This window comes from Salvelinus fontinalis, chromosome 13 (genome assembly GCF_029448725.1).
Source record: "Salvelinus fontinalis isolate EN_2023a chromosome 13, ASM2944872v1, whole genome shotgun sequence".
Classification (NCBI taxonomy): Eukaryota; Metazoa; Chordata; class Actinopteri; order Salmoniformes; family Salmonidae; genus Salvelinus; species Salvelinus fontinalis.
Window position 1 is genome coordinate 6703226 of NC_074677.1, and position 15649 is coordinate 6718874.

Consider the following 15649-nt stretch of genomic DNA (forward strand, 5'->3'; position numbering starts at 1 on the left):
CGGTACCGGGTCAATGAATGGGGGTACAGGTTAGTCGAGGTAATTTGTACATGTAGGTGGGGGTAAAGTGACTATGCACACATACAATGGCAAGAAAAAGTATGTGAACACTTTGGAATTACTTGGATTTCTGCATAAATTGGTCATAAAATTTTATCTGATCTCCATCTAAAGCACAACAATAGACAAACACTAATAACACACAAACAATTATACGTCTTCATGTCTATTGAACACACTGTGTAAACATTCACAGTGCAGGGTGGGAAAGGTATGTGAACCCTTGGATTGAATAACTAGTTGACCCTCCTTTGGCAGCAATAACCTCAAACAAACGTTTTCTGTAGTTGTGGATCAGACCTGCACAACAGTCAGGAGGACTTTTGGACCATTCCTCTTTACAAAACTGTTTCAGTTCAGCAATATTCTTGGGATGTCTGGTGTCTGGTGTGAACCGCTCTCTTGACGTCATACCACAGCATCTCAATCGGGTTGAGGTCAGGACTCTGACTGGACCACACCAGAAGGCGTATTTTCTTCTGTTCAAGCCATTCTGTTGTTGATTTACTTCTGTGTTTTGGGTCGTTGTCCTGTTGCATCACCCAACTTCTGTTGTGCTTCATATGGCGGACAGATAGTCTTACGTTCTCCTGGAAAATGTCTTGATATACTTGGGAATACAATTTTGGAATCCATGACGCTCCCTCCCCCATATTTTACAGTTGGGATGAGGTTTTGATGTTGGTGTGCTGTGCCTTTTTTTCTCCACACATAGTGTTGTTTGGTAGGAACATTCTCCACACATAGTGTTGTTTGGTAGGAACATTCTCCACACATAGTGTTGTTTGGTAGGAACATTCTCCACACATAGTGTTGTTTGGTAGGAACATTCTCCACACATAGTGTTGTTTGGTAGGAACATTCTCCACACATAGTGTTGTTTGGTAGGAACATTCTCCACACATAGAGTTGTTTGGTAGGAACATTCTCCACACATAGTGTTGTTTGGTAGGAACATTCTCCACACATAGTGTTGTTTGGTAGGAACATTCTCCACACATTGTGTTGTTTGGTAGGAACATTCTCCACACATAGTGTTGTTTGGTAGGAACATTCTCCACACATAGTGTTGTTTGGTAGGAACATTCTCCACACATAGTGTTGTTTGGTAGGAACATTCTCCACACATAGAGTTGTTTGGTAGGAACATTCTCCACACATAGTGTTGTTTGGTAGGAACATTCTCCACACATAGAGTTGTTTGGTAGGAACATTCTCCACACATAGTGTTGTTTGGTAGGAACATTCTCCACACATAGTGTTGTTTGGTAGGAACATTCTCCACACATAGTGTTGTTTGGTAGGAACATTCTCCACACATAGAGTTGTTTGGTAGGAACATTCTCCACACATAGTGTTGTTTGGTAGGAACATTCTCCACACATAGTGTTGTTTGGTAGGAACATTCTCCACACATAGTGTTGTTTGGTAGGAACATTCTCCACACATAGAGTTGTTTGGTAGGAACATTCTCCACACATAGTGTTGTTTGGTAGGAACATTCTCCACACATAGTGTTGTTTGGTAGGAACATTCTCCACACATAGAGTTGTTTGGTAGGAACATTCTCCACACATAGTGTTGTTTGGTAGGAACATTCTCCACACATAGTGTTGTTTGGTAGGAACATTCTCCACACATTGTGTTGTTTGGTAGGAACATTCTCCACACATAGAGTTGTTTGGTAGGAACATTCTCCACACATAGAGTTGTTTGGTAGGAACATTCTCCACACATAGTGTTGTTTGGTAGGAACATTCTCCACACATAGAGTTGTTTGGTAGGAACATTCTCCACACATAGAGTTGTGTTCCTTCCAAACAACTCAACTGTAGTTCCATCTGTCCACAGACTGTTTTTTTGGACAGCAGTGGTGTCCTCCCATGAAACACCATTCCCGTTTAGTGTTTTTACGTATCGTAGACCTGTCAAGAGCGATGTTAGCATGTTCCAGAGAGTTCTGTAAGTCTTTTTTATTGGTTTTTATTTAACCAGGAAGGGCTCATTGAGATTTAAAATCTCTCTTTTCAAGAGCGTCCTGGCCAATATAGGCTGCACCAAGTCATTACACAATTTACAGACAGACAACATGAAAAACTACAAGTAATCTAGTAAAAACCATAGAAATCACAGGAGTAAAACGAAATCATAAATTGCAAATTAAAAACATTGACAGGTCAAGGAATCAGCCTCAAAATCCTTCATGAATGATTTAAAAACACCAATCAGGACAAATTCATCCAGTTTAAAACTATTTTATGAGGCGTTCCAAGCCGATGGCGCAGAGTACATAAAAGCCCTTTTACCAAATTCAATTCGGACATTTGGAACAGTTAGCAGCGAACGAAGAGAGTACCCACCACAAATCTGAAGAATAAAAATGAATAAAATGGTAATAAATCCAAAATGGCTTTGTAAATAAAAGTATACCAGTGACTGAGCCTACGAGTGACTAGAGAAGGCCAGCCAACCCTGGTATCGAGCTTCTACACCTGCGTTGCTTGCTGTTTGGGGTTTTAGGCTGGGTTTCTGTACAGCACTTTGAGATATCAGCTGATGTACGAAGGGCTTTATAAAATAAAATTGATTTGTATACAAAGTGCAGTGGTGCGTAAGGGTTTTGCAGTTTAAAATAAATCTCTCGATGGTGCAGCTGTAGAACTTTTTGAGGATCTGGGGACCCATGCCAAATCTTTTAGTCTCCTGAGGGGGAAAAAGCGCTGTCGTGCCCTCTTCACGACTGTCTTGGTGTGTTTGGACCATGATAGTTTGTTGGTGATGTGGACACTAAGGAATTGAAATTCTCGACCAGCTCAACTACAGCCCCCGTCAATGTGAATGGGGGCGAGTTCGGCTCTCCTTTTCCTGTAGTCCACGATCATCTCCTTTGTCTTGCTCACGTTGAGAGATAGGTTGTTGTCCTGGGACCACACTGCCAGGTCTCTGACCTCCTCCCTATAGGCTGTCTCATCGTTGTCAGTGATCAGGCCTACCACTGTTGTGTCGTCTGCTAACTTAATGATGGTGTGGGAGTCGTGCTTGGCCACGCAGTTGTGGGTGAACAGGGAGTACAGGAGGGGACTGTGTTGAGGATCACCTTGGCAGATGTGTTGTTGCCTAACCTTACCACCAGAGCTGTGTTTTGTACTAAATGAGTGACACCTGCTGTGTTGATATCTTCATACTGCACTGTCCTTCACAAAAATCAATAGGCCTGTGCTACTGTATGTCTGCTGGTCACAGCAAAGCAACGCTGACTGACACGATAAAACCACAACCACTTATTTTGCTCCTATTCTAATTTGCAACCTGGTAAAATCACAGCTGGTTTGGTTCCCCCTCTGTCTGTTTTGGTTCTAACCCCTGGTTTGGTTAAATGTCTGGGTTGGTTCTAACTCCTGGTTTGGTTAAATGTCTGGGTTTGGTTCTAACCCCTGGTTTGGTTAAATGTCTGGTTTGGTTCTAAACCCTGGTTTGGTTAAATGTCTGGGTTGGTTCTAAACCCCTGGTTTGGTTAAATGTCTGGGTTGGTTCTAAACCCCTGGTTTGGTTAAATGTCTGGGTTGGTTCTAAACCCCTGGTTTGGTTAAATGTCTGGGTTGGTTCTAAACCCCTGGTTTGGTTAAATGTCTGGGTTGGTTCTAACTCCTGGTTTGGTTAAATGTCTGGGTTGGTTCTAACTCCTGGTTTGGTTAAACGTCTGGGTTGGTTCTAATCCCTGGTTTGGTTAAATGTCTGGGTTGGTTCTAAGCCCTGGTTTGGTTAAATGTCTGGGTTGGTTCTAAGCCCTGGTTTGGTTAAATGTCTGGTTTGGTTCTGAACCCCTGGTTTGATTAAATGTCTGGGTTGGTTCTAACTCCTGGTTTGGTTAAACGTCTGGTTTGGTTCTGAACCCCTGGTTTGGTTAAATGTCTGGTTTGGTTCGCCTGATTTGTTTAAATGTCTGGGTTGGTTCTGAACCCCTGGTTTGGTTAAATGTCTGGTTTGGTTCTAAACCCCTGGTTTGGTTAAACGTCTGGGTTGGTTCTAAACCCTGGTTTGGTTAAATGTCTGGGTTGGTTCTAAGCCCTGGTTTGGTTTAATGTCTGGGTTGGTTCTAACCCCCTGGTTTGGTTAAATGTCTGGGTTGGTTCTAAACCCCTGGTTTGGTTAAATGTCTGGGTTGGTTCTGAACCCCTGGTTTGGTTAAATGTCTGGGTTGGTTCTAACCCCCTGGTTTGGTTAAATGTCTGGGTTGGTTCTAACTCCTGGTTTGATTAAATGTCTGGGTTGGTTCTAAACCCCTGGTTTGGTTCAATGTCTGGTTTGGTTCACCTGATTTGTTTAAATGTCTGGGTTGGTTCTAAACCCCTGCTCTCTCGCTCTCTCTCTCTCGCTCTCCAGTCCCACCCTCTGTCCCTGTGCAACACCAGTGAAGATGAGCGCCAGGAGTCAGACTTCATTAGCATCGTCAAGCTGGAGAGCCCGGAGCGCAAGGTGCCCCAGTGTCTGCCCCTGCTCAACAAGGTAAGACCATTGTACACATGCATACCGTGGCAGAACTATGGAAGGCTTGAGTGGTCGCAGTGATTCAGTTGAATAGTTAAATAAGTATCTTGTCCAAGTGAAGGGCTGTCTTCGCCGGGGCCATATCTGTCCTCCCCTAAGATTCTTTGAGGCTCAGTAACCTACTGCCATACAATGGGCGGAGACATCATGAAATGTTCTGTGCTGTGTAGCATACACCGATTGTCTGCTATTTGTTTATGTTTGTGTATTGGACGTATCTTGGTCGTTACCCTATTGACCCTATTCACTTTAATGGAGGAGAGCCAGACAAAGCTACATCTTTTCCCCTGGCCTACTGTCCACTACTACAGTAGACAAAGCTACATCTTTTCCCCTGGCCTACTGTCCACTACTACAGTAGACAAAGCTACATCTTTTCCCCTGGCCTACTGTCCACTACTACAGTAGACAAAGCTACATCTTTTCCCCTGGCCTACTGTCCACTACTACAGTAGACACAGCTACATCTTTTCCCCTGGCCTACTGTCCACTACTACAGTAGACACAGCTACATCTTTTCCCCTGGCCTACTGTCCACTACTACAGTAGACACAGCTACATCTTTTCCCCTGGCCTACTGTCCACTACTACAGTAGACACAGCTACATCTTTTCCCCTGGCCTACTGTCCACTACTACAGTAGACACAGCTCCATCTTTTCCCCTGGCCTACTGTCCACTACTACAGTAGACACAGTTCCATCTTTTCCCCTGGCCTACTGTCCACTACTACAGTAGACACAGCTACATCTTTTCCCCTGGCCTACTGTCCACTACTACAGTAGACACAGTTCCATCTTTTCCCCTGGCCTACTGTCCACTACTACAGTAGACACAGCTACATCTTTTCCCCTGGCATACTGTCCACTACTACAGTAGACACAGCTCCATCTTTTCCCCTGGCCTACTGTCCACTACTACAGTAGACACAGCTACATCTTTTCCCCTGGCCTACTGTCCACTACTACAGTAGACACAGTTCCATCTTTTCCCCTGGCCTACTGTCCACTACTACAGTAGACACAGCTACATCTTTTCCCCTGGCATACTGTCCACTACTACAGTAGATCCAGCTCCATCTTTTCCCCTGGCCTACTGTCCACTACTACAGTAGACACAGCTCCATCTTTTCCCCTGGCCTACTGTCCACTACTACAGTAGATCCAGCTCCATCTTTTCCCCTGGCCTACTGTCCACTACTACAGTAGACACAGCTCCATCTTTTCCCCTGGCCTACTGTCCACTACTACAGTAGACACAGCTCCATCTTTTCCCCTGGCCTACTGTCCACTACTACAGTAGACACAGCTCCATCTTTTCCCCTGGCCTACTGTCCACTACTACAGTAGACACAGCTACATCTTTTCCCCTGGCCTACTGTCCACTACTACAGTAGACACAGCTCCATCTTTTCCCCTGGCCTACTGTCCACTACTACAGTAGATCCAGCTCCATCTTTTCCCCTGGCCTACTGTCCACTACTACAGTAGACACAGCTACATCTTTTCCCCTGGCCTACTGTCCACTACTACAGTAGACACAGCTACATCTTTTCCCCTGGCCTACTGTCCACTACTACAGTAGACACAGCTACATCTTTTCCCCTGGCCTACTGTCCACTACTACAGTAGACACAGCTACATCTTTTCCCCTGGCCTACTGTCCACTACTACAGTAGACACAGCTACATCTTTTCCCCTGGCCTACTGTCCACTACTACAGTAGACACAGCTACATCTTTTCCCCTGGCCTACTGTCCACTACTACAGTAGACACAGCTACATCTTTTCCCCTGGCCTACTGTCCACTACTACAGTAGATCCAGCTCCATCTTTTCCCCCGGCCTACTGTCCACTACTACAGTAGATCCAGCTCCATCTTTTCCCCTGGCCTACTGTCCAGTACTACAGTAGATCCAGCTCCATCTTTTCCCCTGGCCTACTGTCCACTACTACAGTAGACACAGTTCCATCTTTTCCCCTGGCCTACTGTCCAGTACTACAGTAGATCCAGCTCCATCTTTTCCCCTGGCCTACTGTCCACTACTACAGTAGATCCAGCTCCATCTTTTCCCCTGGCCTACTGTCCACTACTACAGTAGACACAGCTCCATCTTTTCGGTAGATCCATTGTGCTTTAAAGATGCAGCCTGGAGAAGTGTTGACGGGGAAAGTTAGTAGAATGTTGGCAGGCCTTAATATGATTTTGAGGATCCTATGCCTCCCCTAGCTGTGATCTCTGAGAATTAACAGATGTGATGGGTGTGTGTGGGGGAGGGGCAGAGATCCTCCTGCTTCCTGGCGCTGGATGTGAGGCGCTGAGGTCACAGCTATCACTGGTAGTAACCAGGACTCTATCACTGGTAGTAACCAGGACCCCGGGCTAAGGTCACAGCTATCACTGGTAGTAACCAGGACCCCAGGCTAAGGTCACAGCTATCACTGGTAGTAACCAGGACCCCAGGCTAAGGTCACAGCTATCACTTGTAGTAACCAGGACCCCAGGCTACGGTCACAGCTATCACTGGTAGTAACCAGGACCCCAGGCTAAGGTCACAGCTATCACTGGTAGTAACCAGGACTCTATCACTGGTAGTAACCAGGACCCCAGGCTAAGGTCACAGCTATCACTGGTAGTAACCAGGACCCCGGGCTGAGGTCACAGCTATCACTGGTAGTAACCAGAGGACCCTGGGCTAAGGTCACAGCTATCACTGGTAGTAACCAGGACCCCGGGCTAAGGTCACAGCTATCACTGGTAGTAACCAGGACTCTATCACTGGTAGTGATCAGGACCCCTGGCTAAGGTCACAGCTATCACTGGTAGTAACCAGGACCCCGGGCTAAGGTCACAGCTATCACTGGTAGTAACCAGGACCCCGGGCTAAGGTCACAGCTATCACTGGTAGTAACCAAGACCCCGGGCTAAGGTCACAGCTATCACTGGTAGTAACCAGGACCCCGGGCTAAGGTCACAGCTATCACTGGTAGTAACCAGGACTCTATCACTGGTAGTAACCAGGACCCCGGGCTAAGGTCACAGCTATCACTGGTAGTAACCAGGACCCCGGGCTAAGGTCACAGCTATCACTGGTAGTAACCAGGACCCCGGGCTAAGGTCACAACTATCACTGGTAGTAACGAGGACCCCGGGCTAAGGTCACAGCTATCACTGGTAGTAACGAGGACCCCGGGCTAAGGTCACAGCTATCACTGGTAGTAACCAGGACTCTATCACTGGTAGTAACCAGGACCCCGGGCTAAGGTAACAGCTATCACTGGTAGTAACCAGAGGACCCCGGGCTAAGGTCACAGCTATCACTGGTAGTAACGAGGACCCCAGGCTAAGGTCACAGCTATCACTGGTAGTAACGAGGACCCCGGGCTGAGGTCACAGCTATCACTGGTAGTAACCAGGACTCTATCACTGGTAGTAACCAGGACCCCGAGCTGAGGTCACAGCTATCACTGGTAGTAACCAGGACTCTATCACTGGTAGTAACCAGGACCCCGGGCTAAGGTCACAGCTATCACTGGTAGTAACGAGGACCCCGGGCTAAGGTCACAACTATCACTGGTAGTAACCAGGACCCCAGGCTAAGGTCACAGCTATCACTGGTAGTAACCAGGACCCCAGGCTAAGGTCACAGCTATCACTGGTAGTAACCAGGACCCTATCACTGGTAGTAACCAGGACCCCGGGCTGAGGTCACAGCTATCACTGGTAGTAACCAGGACCCCAGGCTAAGGTCACAGCTATCACTGGTAGTAACCAGGACCCCTGGCTGAGGTCACAGCTATCACTGGTAGTAACCAGGACTCCTGGCTGAGGTCACAGCTATCACTGGTAGTAACCAGGACCCCGGGCTGAGGTCACAGCTATCACTGGTAATAACCAGGACTCTGTACTTAATTGTTTTTGCAAAAACATACATGTTGGAATAACTCCCTTTGAACACACCAAGTTCTGTCCCTTATACAGAGGGGCCTTTGAACACACCAAGTTCTGTCCCTTATACAGAGGGGCCCTTGAACACACCAAGTTCTGTCCCTTATGCAGAGGGGCCCTTGAACACACCAAGTTTTGTCCCTTATACAGAGGGGCCTTTGAACACACCAAGTTCTGTCCCTTATACAGAGGGGCCCTTGAACACACCAAGTTCTGTCCCTTATGCAGAGGGGCCCTTGAACACACCACGTTCTGTCCCTTATACAGAGGGGCCCTTGAACACACCAAGTTCTGTCCCTTATGCAGAGGGGCCCTTGAACACACCAAGTTTTGTCCCTTATGCAGAGGGGCCCTTGAACACACCAAGTTTTGTCCCTTATGCAGAGGGGCCCTTGAACACACCACGTTCTGTCCCTTATGCAGAGGGGCCCTTGAACACACCAAGTTTTGTCCCTTATACAGAGGGGCCCTTGAACACACCAAGTTTTGTCCCTTATACAGAGGGGCCCTTGAACACACCAAGTTTTGTCCCTTATGCAGAGGGGCCATTGAACACACCAAGTTTTGCCCCTTATACAGAGGGGCCCTTGAACACACCAAGTTCTGTCCCTTATACAGAGGGGCTCTTGAACACACCAAGTTCTGTTCCTTATACAGAGGGGCCCTTGAATACACCAAGTTCTGTCCCACATACAGAGGGGCCCTTAAACACACCAAGTTCTGTCCCTTATACAGAGGGGCCCTTGAACACACCAAGTTCTGTCCCTTATACAGAGGGGCCCTTGAACAAAGGCCTTTTGGTGTAGTCTGGAGCGATAGAGGGCCCCCTGTCTCCCTCAGTGGTAGCAGATATGTTTTGAGATCAGATGTGGGTATATAGTCCTGTTGTCTGGTTACTCTGTGAAAAACTATAAAATGCTGTAAACCAGCGTTTCTCAAACTTGGTCCTTGGGACCTCAAGGGGTGCATATTTTGTTTTTGTTGCCATAGTACTACACAGCTGATTGGATGAAACCAGTTTATAGTAGGTTGACCCAAGTATGATAAATGACTGTATCTGTATCATAAGGTTACTGGGCCCCTCCCCCTTGTCAAACACTTGGATACTAAAGCGGCATTATGTAACGATGGTAGCGGTTAATAATCTTAATTCATTTAAATATGTAACCCGTCATCACGTGCGCGCCATACGGATTTGTTTTTCAAACCGTAAAATAGCCGGAGCTGAATTTGTCTGAAGGATACTGGTAACATCTATGTTGTGACTGTTAGCCAGCAAGTTACTTAGCAACATACGGGGGGGGGGGGGGGGAGACGACACACACACTGTGTTGTGACTGGATGCCATCGTGTTACATTAACGTATTCCCGAAAAATGCTGACATCCGACAGCAGTAGCTGCTTCTCGTTTCGGGTGGACAGGCAGCGACGATAGTTACCATCATGTCACGCGCTTGTGCAATGCACATTTCCAGCGAAGTTGCTTTATCAATCGGGGTGAACATTTGATGGGTCTTGCCAGGAAGTTCATCCTGAAGACGGATGTTGTGCCATCAATTATCAGAGGTTTTGATGAGTCTGACGCGGTGGCTGTAACTGCGAGCTGCTAATGACTTGTGAGCGGTATGTTCTATGTAACACACCTGATTGTCACTATGGTTATTGTTCTATGTAACACACCTGATTGTCACTATGGTTATTGTTCTATGTAACACACCTGATAGTCACCATGGTTATTGTTCTATGTAACACACCTGATAGTCACTATGGTTATTGTTCTATGTAACACACCTGATAGTCACCATGGTTATTGTTCTATGTAACACACCTGATAGTCACCATGGTTATTGTTCTATGTAACACACCTGATAGTCACCATGGTTATTGTTCTATGTAACACACCTGATAGTCACCATGGTTATTGTTCTATGTAACACACCTGATTGTCACTATGGTTATTGTTCTATGTAACACACCTGATAGTCACCATGGTTATTGTTCTATGTAACACACCTGATAGTCACCATGGTTATTGTTCTATGTAACACACCTGATAGTCACCATGGTTATTGTTCTATGTAACACACCTGATTGTCACTATGGTTATTGTTCTATGTAACACACCTGATAGTCACCATGGTTATTGTTCTATGTAACACACCTGATAGTCACCATGGTTATTGTTCTATGTAACACACCTGATAGTCACCATGGTTATTGTTCTATGTAACACACCTGATTGTCACCATGGTTATTGTTCTATGTAACACACCTGATTGTCACTATGGTTATTGTTCTATGTAACACACCTGATTGTCACTATGGTTATTGTTCTATGTAACACACCTGATAGTCACTATGGTTATTGTTCTATGTAACACACCTGATAGTCACCATGGTTATTGTTCTATGTAACACACCTGATAGTCACCATGGTTATTGTTCTATGTAACACACCTGATAGTCACCATGGTTATTGTTCTATGTAACACACCTGATAGTCACCATGGTTATTGTTCTATGTAACACACCTGATAGTCACCATGGTTATTGTTCTATGTAACACACCTGATAGTCACCATGGTTATTGTTCTATGTAACACACCTGATAGTCACCATGGTTATTGTTCTATGTAACACACCTGATAGTCACCATGGTTATTGTTCTATGTAACACACCTGATAGTCACCATGGTTATTGTTCTATGTAACACACCTGATAGTCACCATGGTTATTGTTCTATGTAACACACCTGATAGTCACCATGGTTATTGTTCTATGTAACACACCTGATAGTCACCATGGTTATTGTTCTATGTAACACACCTGATTGTCACTATGGTTATTGTTCTATGTAACACACCTGATAGTCACCATGGTTATTGTTCTATGTAACACACCTGATATTCACCATGGTTATTGTTCTATGTAACACACCTGATAGTCACCATGGTTATTGTTCTACCATCACTACATGGACACTATTATTATTTTAGTCTCCATCTCCTTTTGTCTTTCCACCATCATTAAGCAGCAATGATAGATGTTTTAGAAAATTCAACACATACTCTGTCTGCACAGCTTTCCCCAGGCAACCCCCTCAGCAGCTTCCCCCAGGCAACCCCCTCAGCAGCTTTCCCCAGGCAACCCCCTCAGCAGATTTCCCCAGGCAACCCCCTCAGCAGCTTCCCCCAGGCAACCCCCTCAGCAGCTTTCCCCAGGCAACCCCCTCAGCAGATTTCCCCAGGCAACCCCCTCAGCAGCTTCCCCCAGGCAACCCCCTCAGCAGCTTTCCCCAGGCAACCCCCTCAGCAGATTTCCCCAGGCAACCCCCTCAGCAGCTTTCCCCAGGCAAAGAAGGGGGATATGCTGTGAAGCCTGTGAAGACAGACCCAACATACTGTCAGTCACACATTCCAAATACAAACATTGAAAAGTTTCACCAAAAAGTGCAACAACCAAATATTGCATATTTCAAATGGAGTATTTGAGAAATGCCAGAAAATACGACTGACGCCAAGTGGGTGACTGAAGCCAAGTGGGTGACTGAAGCCAAGTGGGTGACTGAAGCCAAGTGGGTGACTGAAGCCAAGTGGGTGACTGAAGCCAAGTGGGTAACTGAAGGCTGCTTGATTGAAGCGGGGTACATGGGTCACCCTTTTCTCCAGCTCCCCTCCCCATCAATCTCTGTAGTTGGTTACATTTCCTAAAGCCTCAGTAATTCACTTTTATGTGATATGACATCACACTTTGTTACTTAGTATTGTTAGTTTTTTTCAAGCATTTGGACGGGAGATGAGTGTTACGGATTATATGAATCAATGGCGTCCTGCACTCTCCACATGGTTCAAAAAATAAATAAATGCATGTCAAATTATGTCTCACCTTTATTTCTCATGAGTGTTCCTCTTAATCAGTATTTTGTAAATTATCAAATAAATGTCTGATAAATACATACAATTCTGAACCTATTTTCATTTATAATGCTAATGCAGAGGCACCAATGAATTGTCCAGTACAGTTACTGTTTGCTGATGAAATGTACATGCCTTTATGTGTAAACTTCTGAGGTGACTCAGGCTTTACTCATTTATGTGAAGAAGTGTATCAGTGAAGTGTATTCTGTAATGAGTTACACAACAATAGAAATTCAGTCGAGTCTGTTGGTCTGACATCCAACGGTCCATGACCAGCTCTGTTGACCATGGGAGAATTTTGCAGAGAAAATGGGTTGAGGTATACTATTTAGGCTCGGAATGACATGTGGCCCATTTTTTAACCTGGTCATCAATGACATGTGGCCCATTTTTTTTAACCTGGTCATCAATGACATGTGGCCCATTTTTTTTAACCTGGTCATCAATGACATGTGGCCCATTTTTTTTAACCTGGTCATCAATGACATGTGGCCCATTTTTTTACCTGGTCATCAATGACATGTGGCCCATTTTTTTACCTGGTCATCAATGACATGTGGCCCATTTTTTAACCTGGTCATCAATGACATGGGACCCATTTTTTAACCTGGTCATCAATGACATGTGGCCCATTTTTTTTAACCTGGTCATCAATGACATGTGGCCCATTTTTTAACCTGGTCATCAATGACATGTGGCCCATCTTTTAACCTGGTCATCAATGACATGTGGCCCATTTTTTAACCTGGTCATCAATGACATGTGACCCATTTTTTTTTTTATACCTTGTTACCTGGCAATAACCATGAATATAAGCTCCCCGCCCCCTCAGACTGTTCTTTTAGGCTTCCTGATAGTTAGAGAGGAGAGAAAAGGTACAATTTCTTTAATTCTGAGAATTTTAATAGTGTAAAAAATATTATGTGTGATGTTTTGGTCATTCAAAAGGCTATTTTTTTTTTACTTGGGGGTAATAGGATGACTGTACGGGACCTTTTTAAATGTTCTAGATAGATCATATATTTAAACTTGCATGTTCATCCCACATCTGTGTAGTCTATTCCCCAGCAGCCATAGCCCATGTTCCAGTCAGATCAGTTTGTTTACAGTCCGGCCCATGTTCCAGTCAGATCAGTTTGTTTACAGTCCGGCCCATGTTCCAGTCAGATCAGTTTGTTTACAGTCCGGCCCATGTTCCAGTCAGATCAGTTTGTTTACAGTCCGGCCCATGTTCCAGTCAGATCAGTTTGTTTACAGTCCGGCCCGGGCCCGGCAGTCAGATCAGTTTGTTTACAGTCCGGCCCGGGCCCGGCAGTCAGATCAGTTTGTTTACAGTCCGGCCCGGGCCCGGCAGTCAGATCAGTTTGTTTACAGTCCGGCCCGGGCCCGGCAGCCAGATCTATAGATACACAGACGGGACATGGGTTGGTCGGCCACAGAGCCTTATGCTGCACACCACCACCACCACCGCACACCGCCCAGAATAGACCTCTTAAGCAAACAACGTTTAGCAGCTATGAACCTTGGAGGATAAGGTTACATTGTAGTCCTTTTGTTTTTATTTTTTGTTTTGTTTTCTAGAGGGTTAGTATCCCTGGCGACAGACAACGTGCACCCCAGGGACGTGCTAGATTCCTCTCCTGATGTGTGGTGACTTTTTACACCAATGTCCTCTAAAAAGTTATTTTTCTCTCCAGTTGCTTGGACATCACAATGCATTTTGGGAAGAGCTTTTGAAGGCTAGTGCTGAGCTGAAAGTATGTCAAACGTTTCATTACAATCATCTCTTATGGATGGGGATCTGCTGTAGTAAACATCTCCTTCTAACCAGGGATAAGACATAAGTGTCATACATGTGGTCGCTTCGGGACCCAGGCTGCAAGGAACCCCCCTCCCAAACTCAGTCGACGTCTCAACTTCCTGTTGAGAGTTAGAATAGTAGAATACACCAGGTGTAAGTCTGAAATTTGTTTGTGGATCAGAGTTTTTTTTTTTTTTTTATCTTGTTTTGTCATTACTGACAGTCACTCAATTAGCCATGACAGTTTTCAATTTAGATTGGTAAGTTAGTCTAGCCAGTTATCAAAATCATGGATTTTGTTAGTTGGTCTCACTCAGATATCAATAACATGGCATAAGTCATGGCAAAATGTGTGGCAAAAATGTATTTCCACCCCATGCCAAAATAGTTAGAAATTGTAGGAAACTTTGCTTTAAAATTTCTCTCTTCCCTATGGCAAAATGTGTAGAACTGTGCAGAAAACCTGCTTTAAAACTGCAAACATGTGTAGAATAGCAGGAAATTAACTTTTAAACCTACATTTTTCTCTCCGCCATCAAGATGGGGCAACTAAAAAGGCCCTGCTTCTAACAATCTGACATTCACTTTGAACCATGGAGTGAAATAGCAATTGTGTATTCTGTTTGGCCCAACTTCTGGACTGGCTGTCCCATATGTTTGTCCGTTAGACTGTAGGAAGTACAGGTAGGAGACTACTGTAGGACTGTCTTTGTCCGTTAGACTGTAGGAAGTACAGGTAGGAGCCTACTGTAGGACTGTCTTTGTCCGTTAGACTGTAGGAGCCTACTGTAGGACTGTCTTTGTCCGTTAGACTGTAGGAGCCTACTGTAGGACTGTCTTTGTCCGTTAGACTGTAGGAGCCCACTGTAGGACTGTCTTTGTCCGTTAGACTGTAGGAGCCCACTGTAGGACTGTCTTTGTCCGTTAGACTGTAGGAGCCTACTGTAGGACTGTCTTTGTCCGTTAGACTGTAGGAAGTACAGGTAGGAGCCTACTGTAGGACTGTCTTTGTCCGTTAGACTGTAGGAGCCTACTGTAGGACTGTCTTTGTCCGTTAGACTGTAGGAGCCTACTGTAGGACTGTCTTTGTCTGTTAGACTGTAGGAGCCCACTGTAGGACTGTCTTTGTCCGTTAGACTGTAGGAGCCTATTGTAGGACTGTCTTTGTCCGTTAGACTGTAGGAGCCTACTGTAGGACTGTCTTTGTCCGTTAGACTGTATGAAGTACAGGTAGGAGCCTACTGTAGGACTGTCTTTGTCCATTAGACTGTAGGAGACTACTGTAGGATTTTCTTTGTCCATTAGACTGTAGGAGCCTACTGTAACGCTGTCTTTGTCCGTTAGACTGTAGGAAGTACAGGTAGGAGCCTACTGT

At 45.3% G+C, this 15649-nt stretch overlaps 1 protein-coding gene across 1 annotated transcript in view; it reads left to right on the forward strand.

Moving 5' to 3' along the window:
* LOC129867996 (E3 ubiquitin-protein ligase RNF43-like) overlaps positions 1–15649 on the forward strand; it is a 229229-nt gene that overhangs the window by 118957 nt on the left and 94623 nt on the right. The window contains exon 2 of the mRNA XM_055941544.1: positions 4444–4566. Within this exon, the coding sequence (XP_055797519.1) occupies positions 4444–4566 (123 nt within the window). The remainder of the gene's footprint in view (positions 1–4443; positions 4567–15649) is intronic.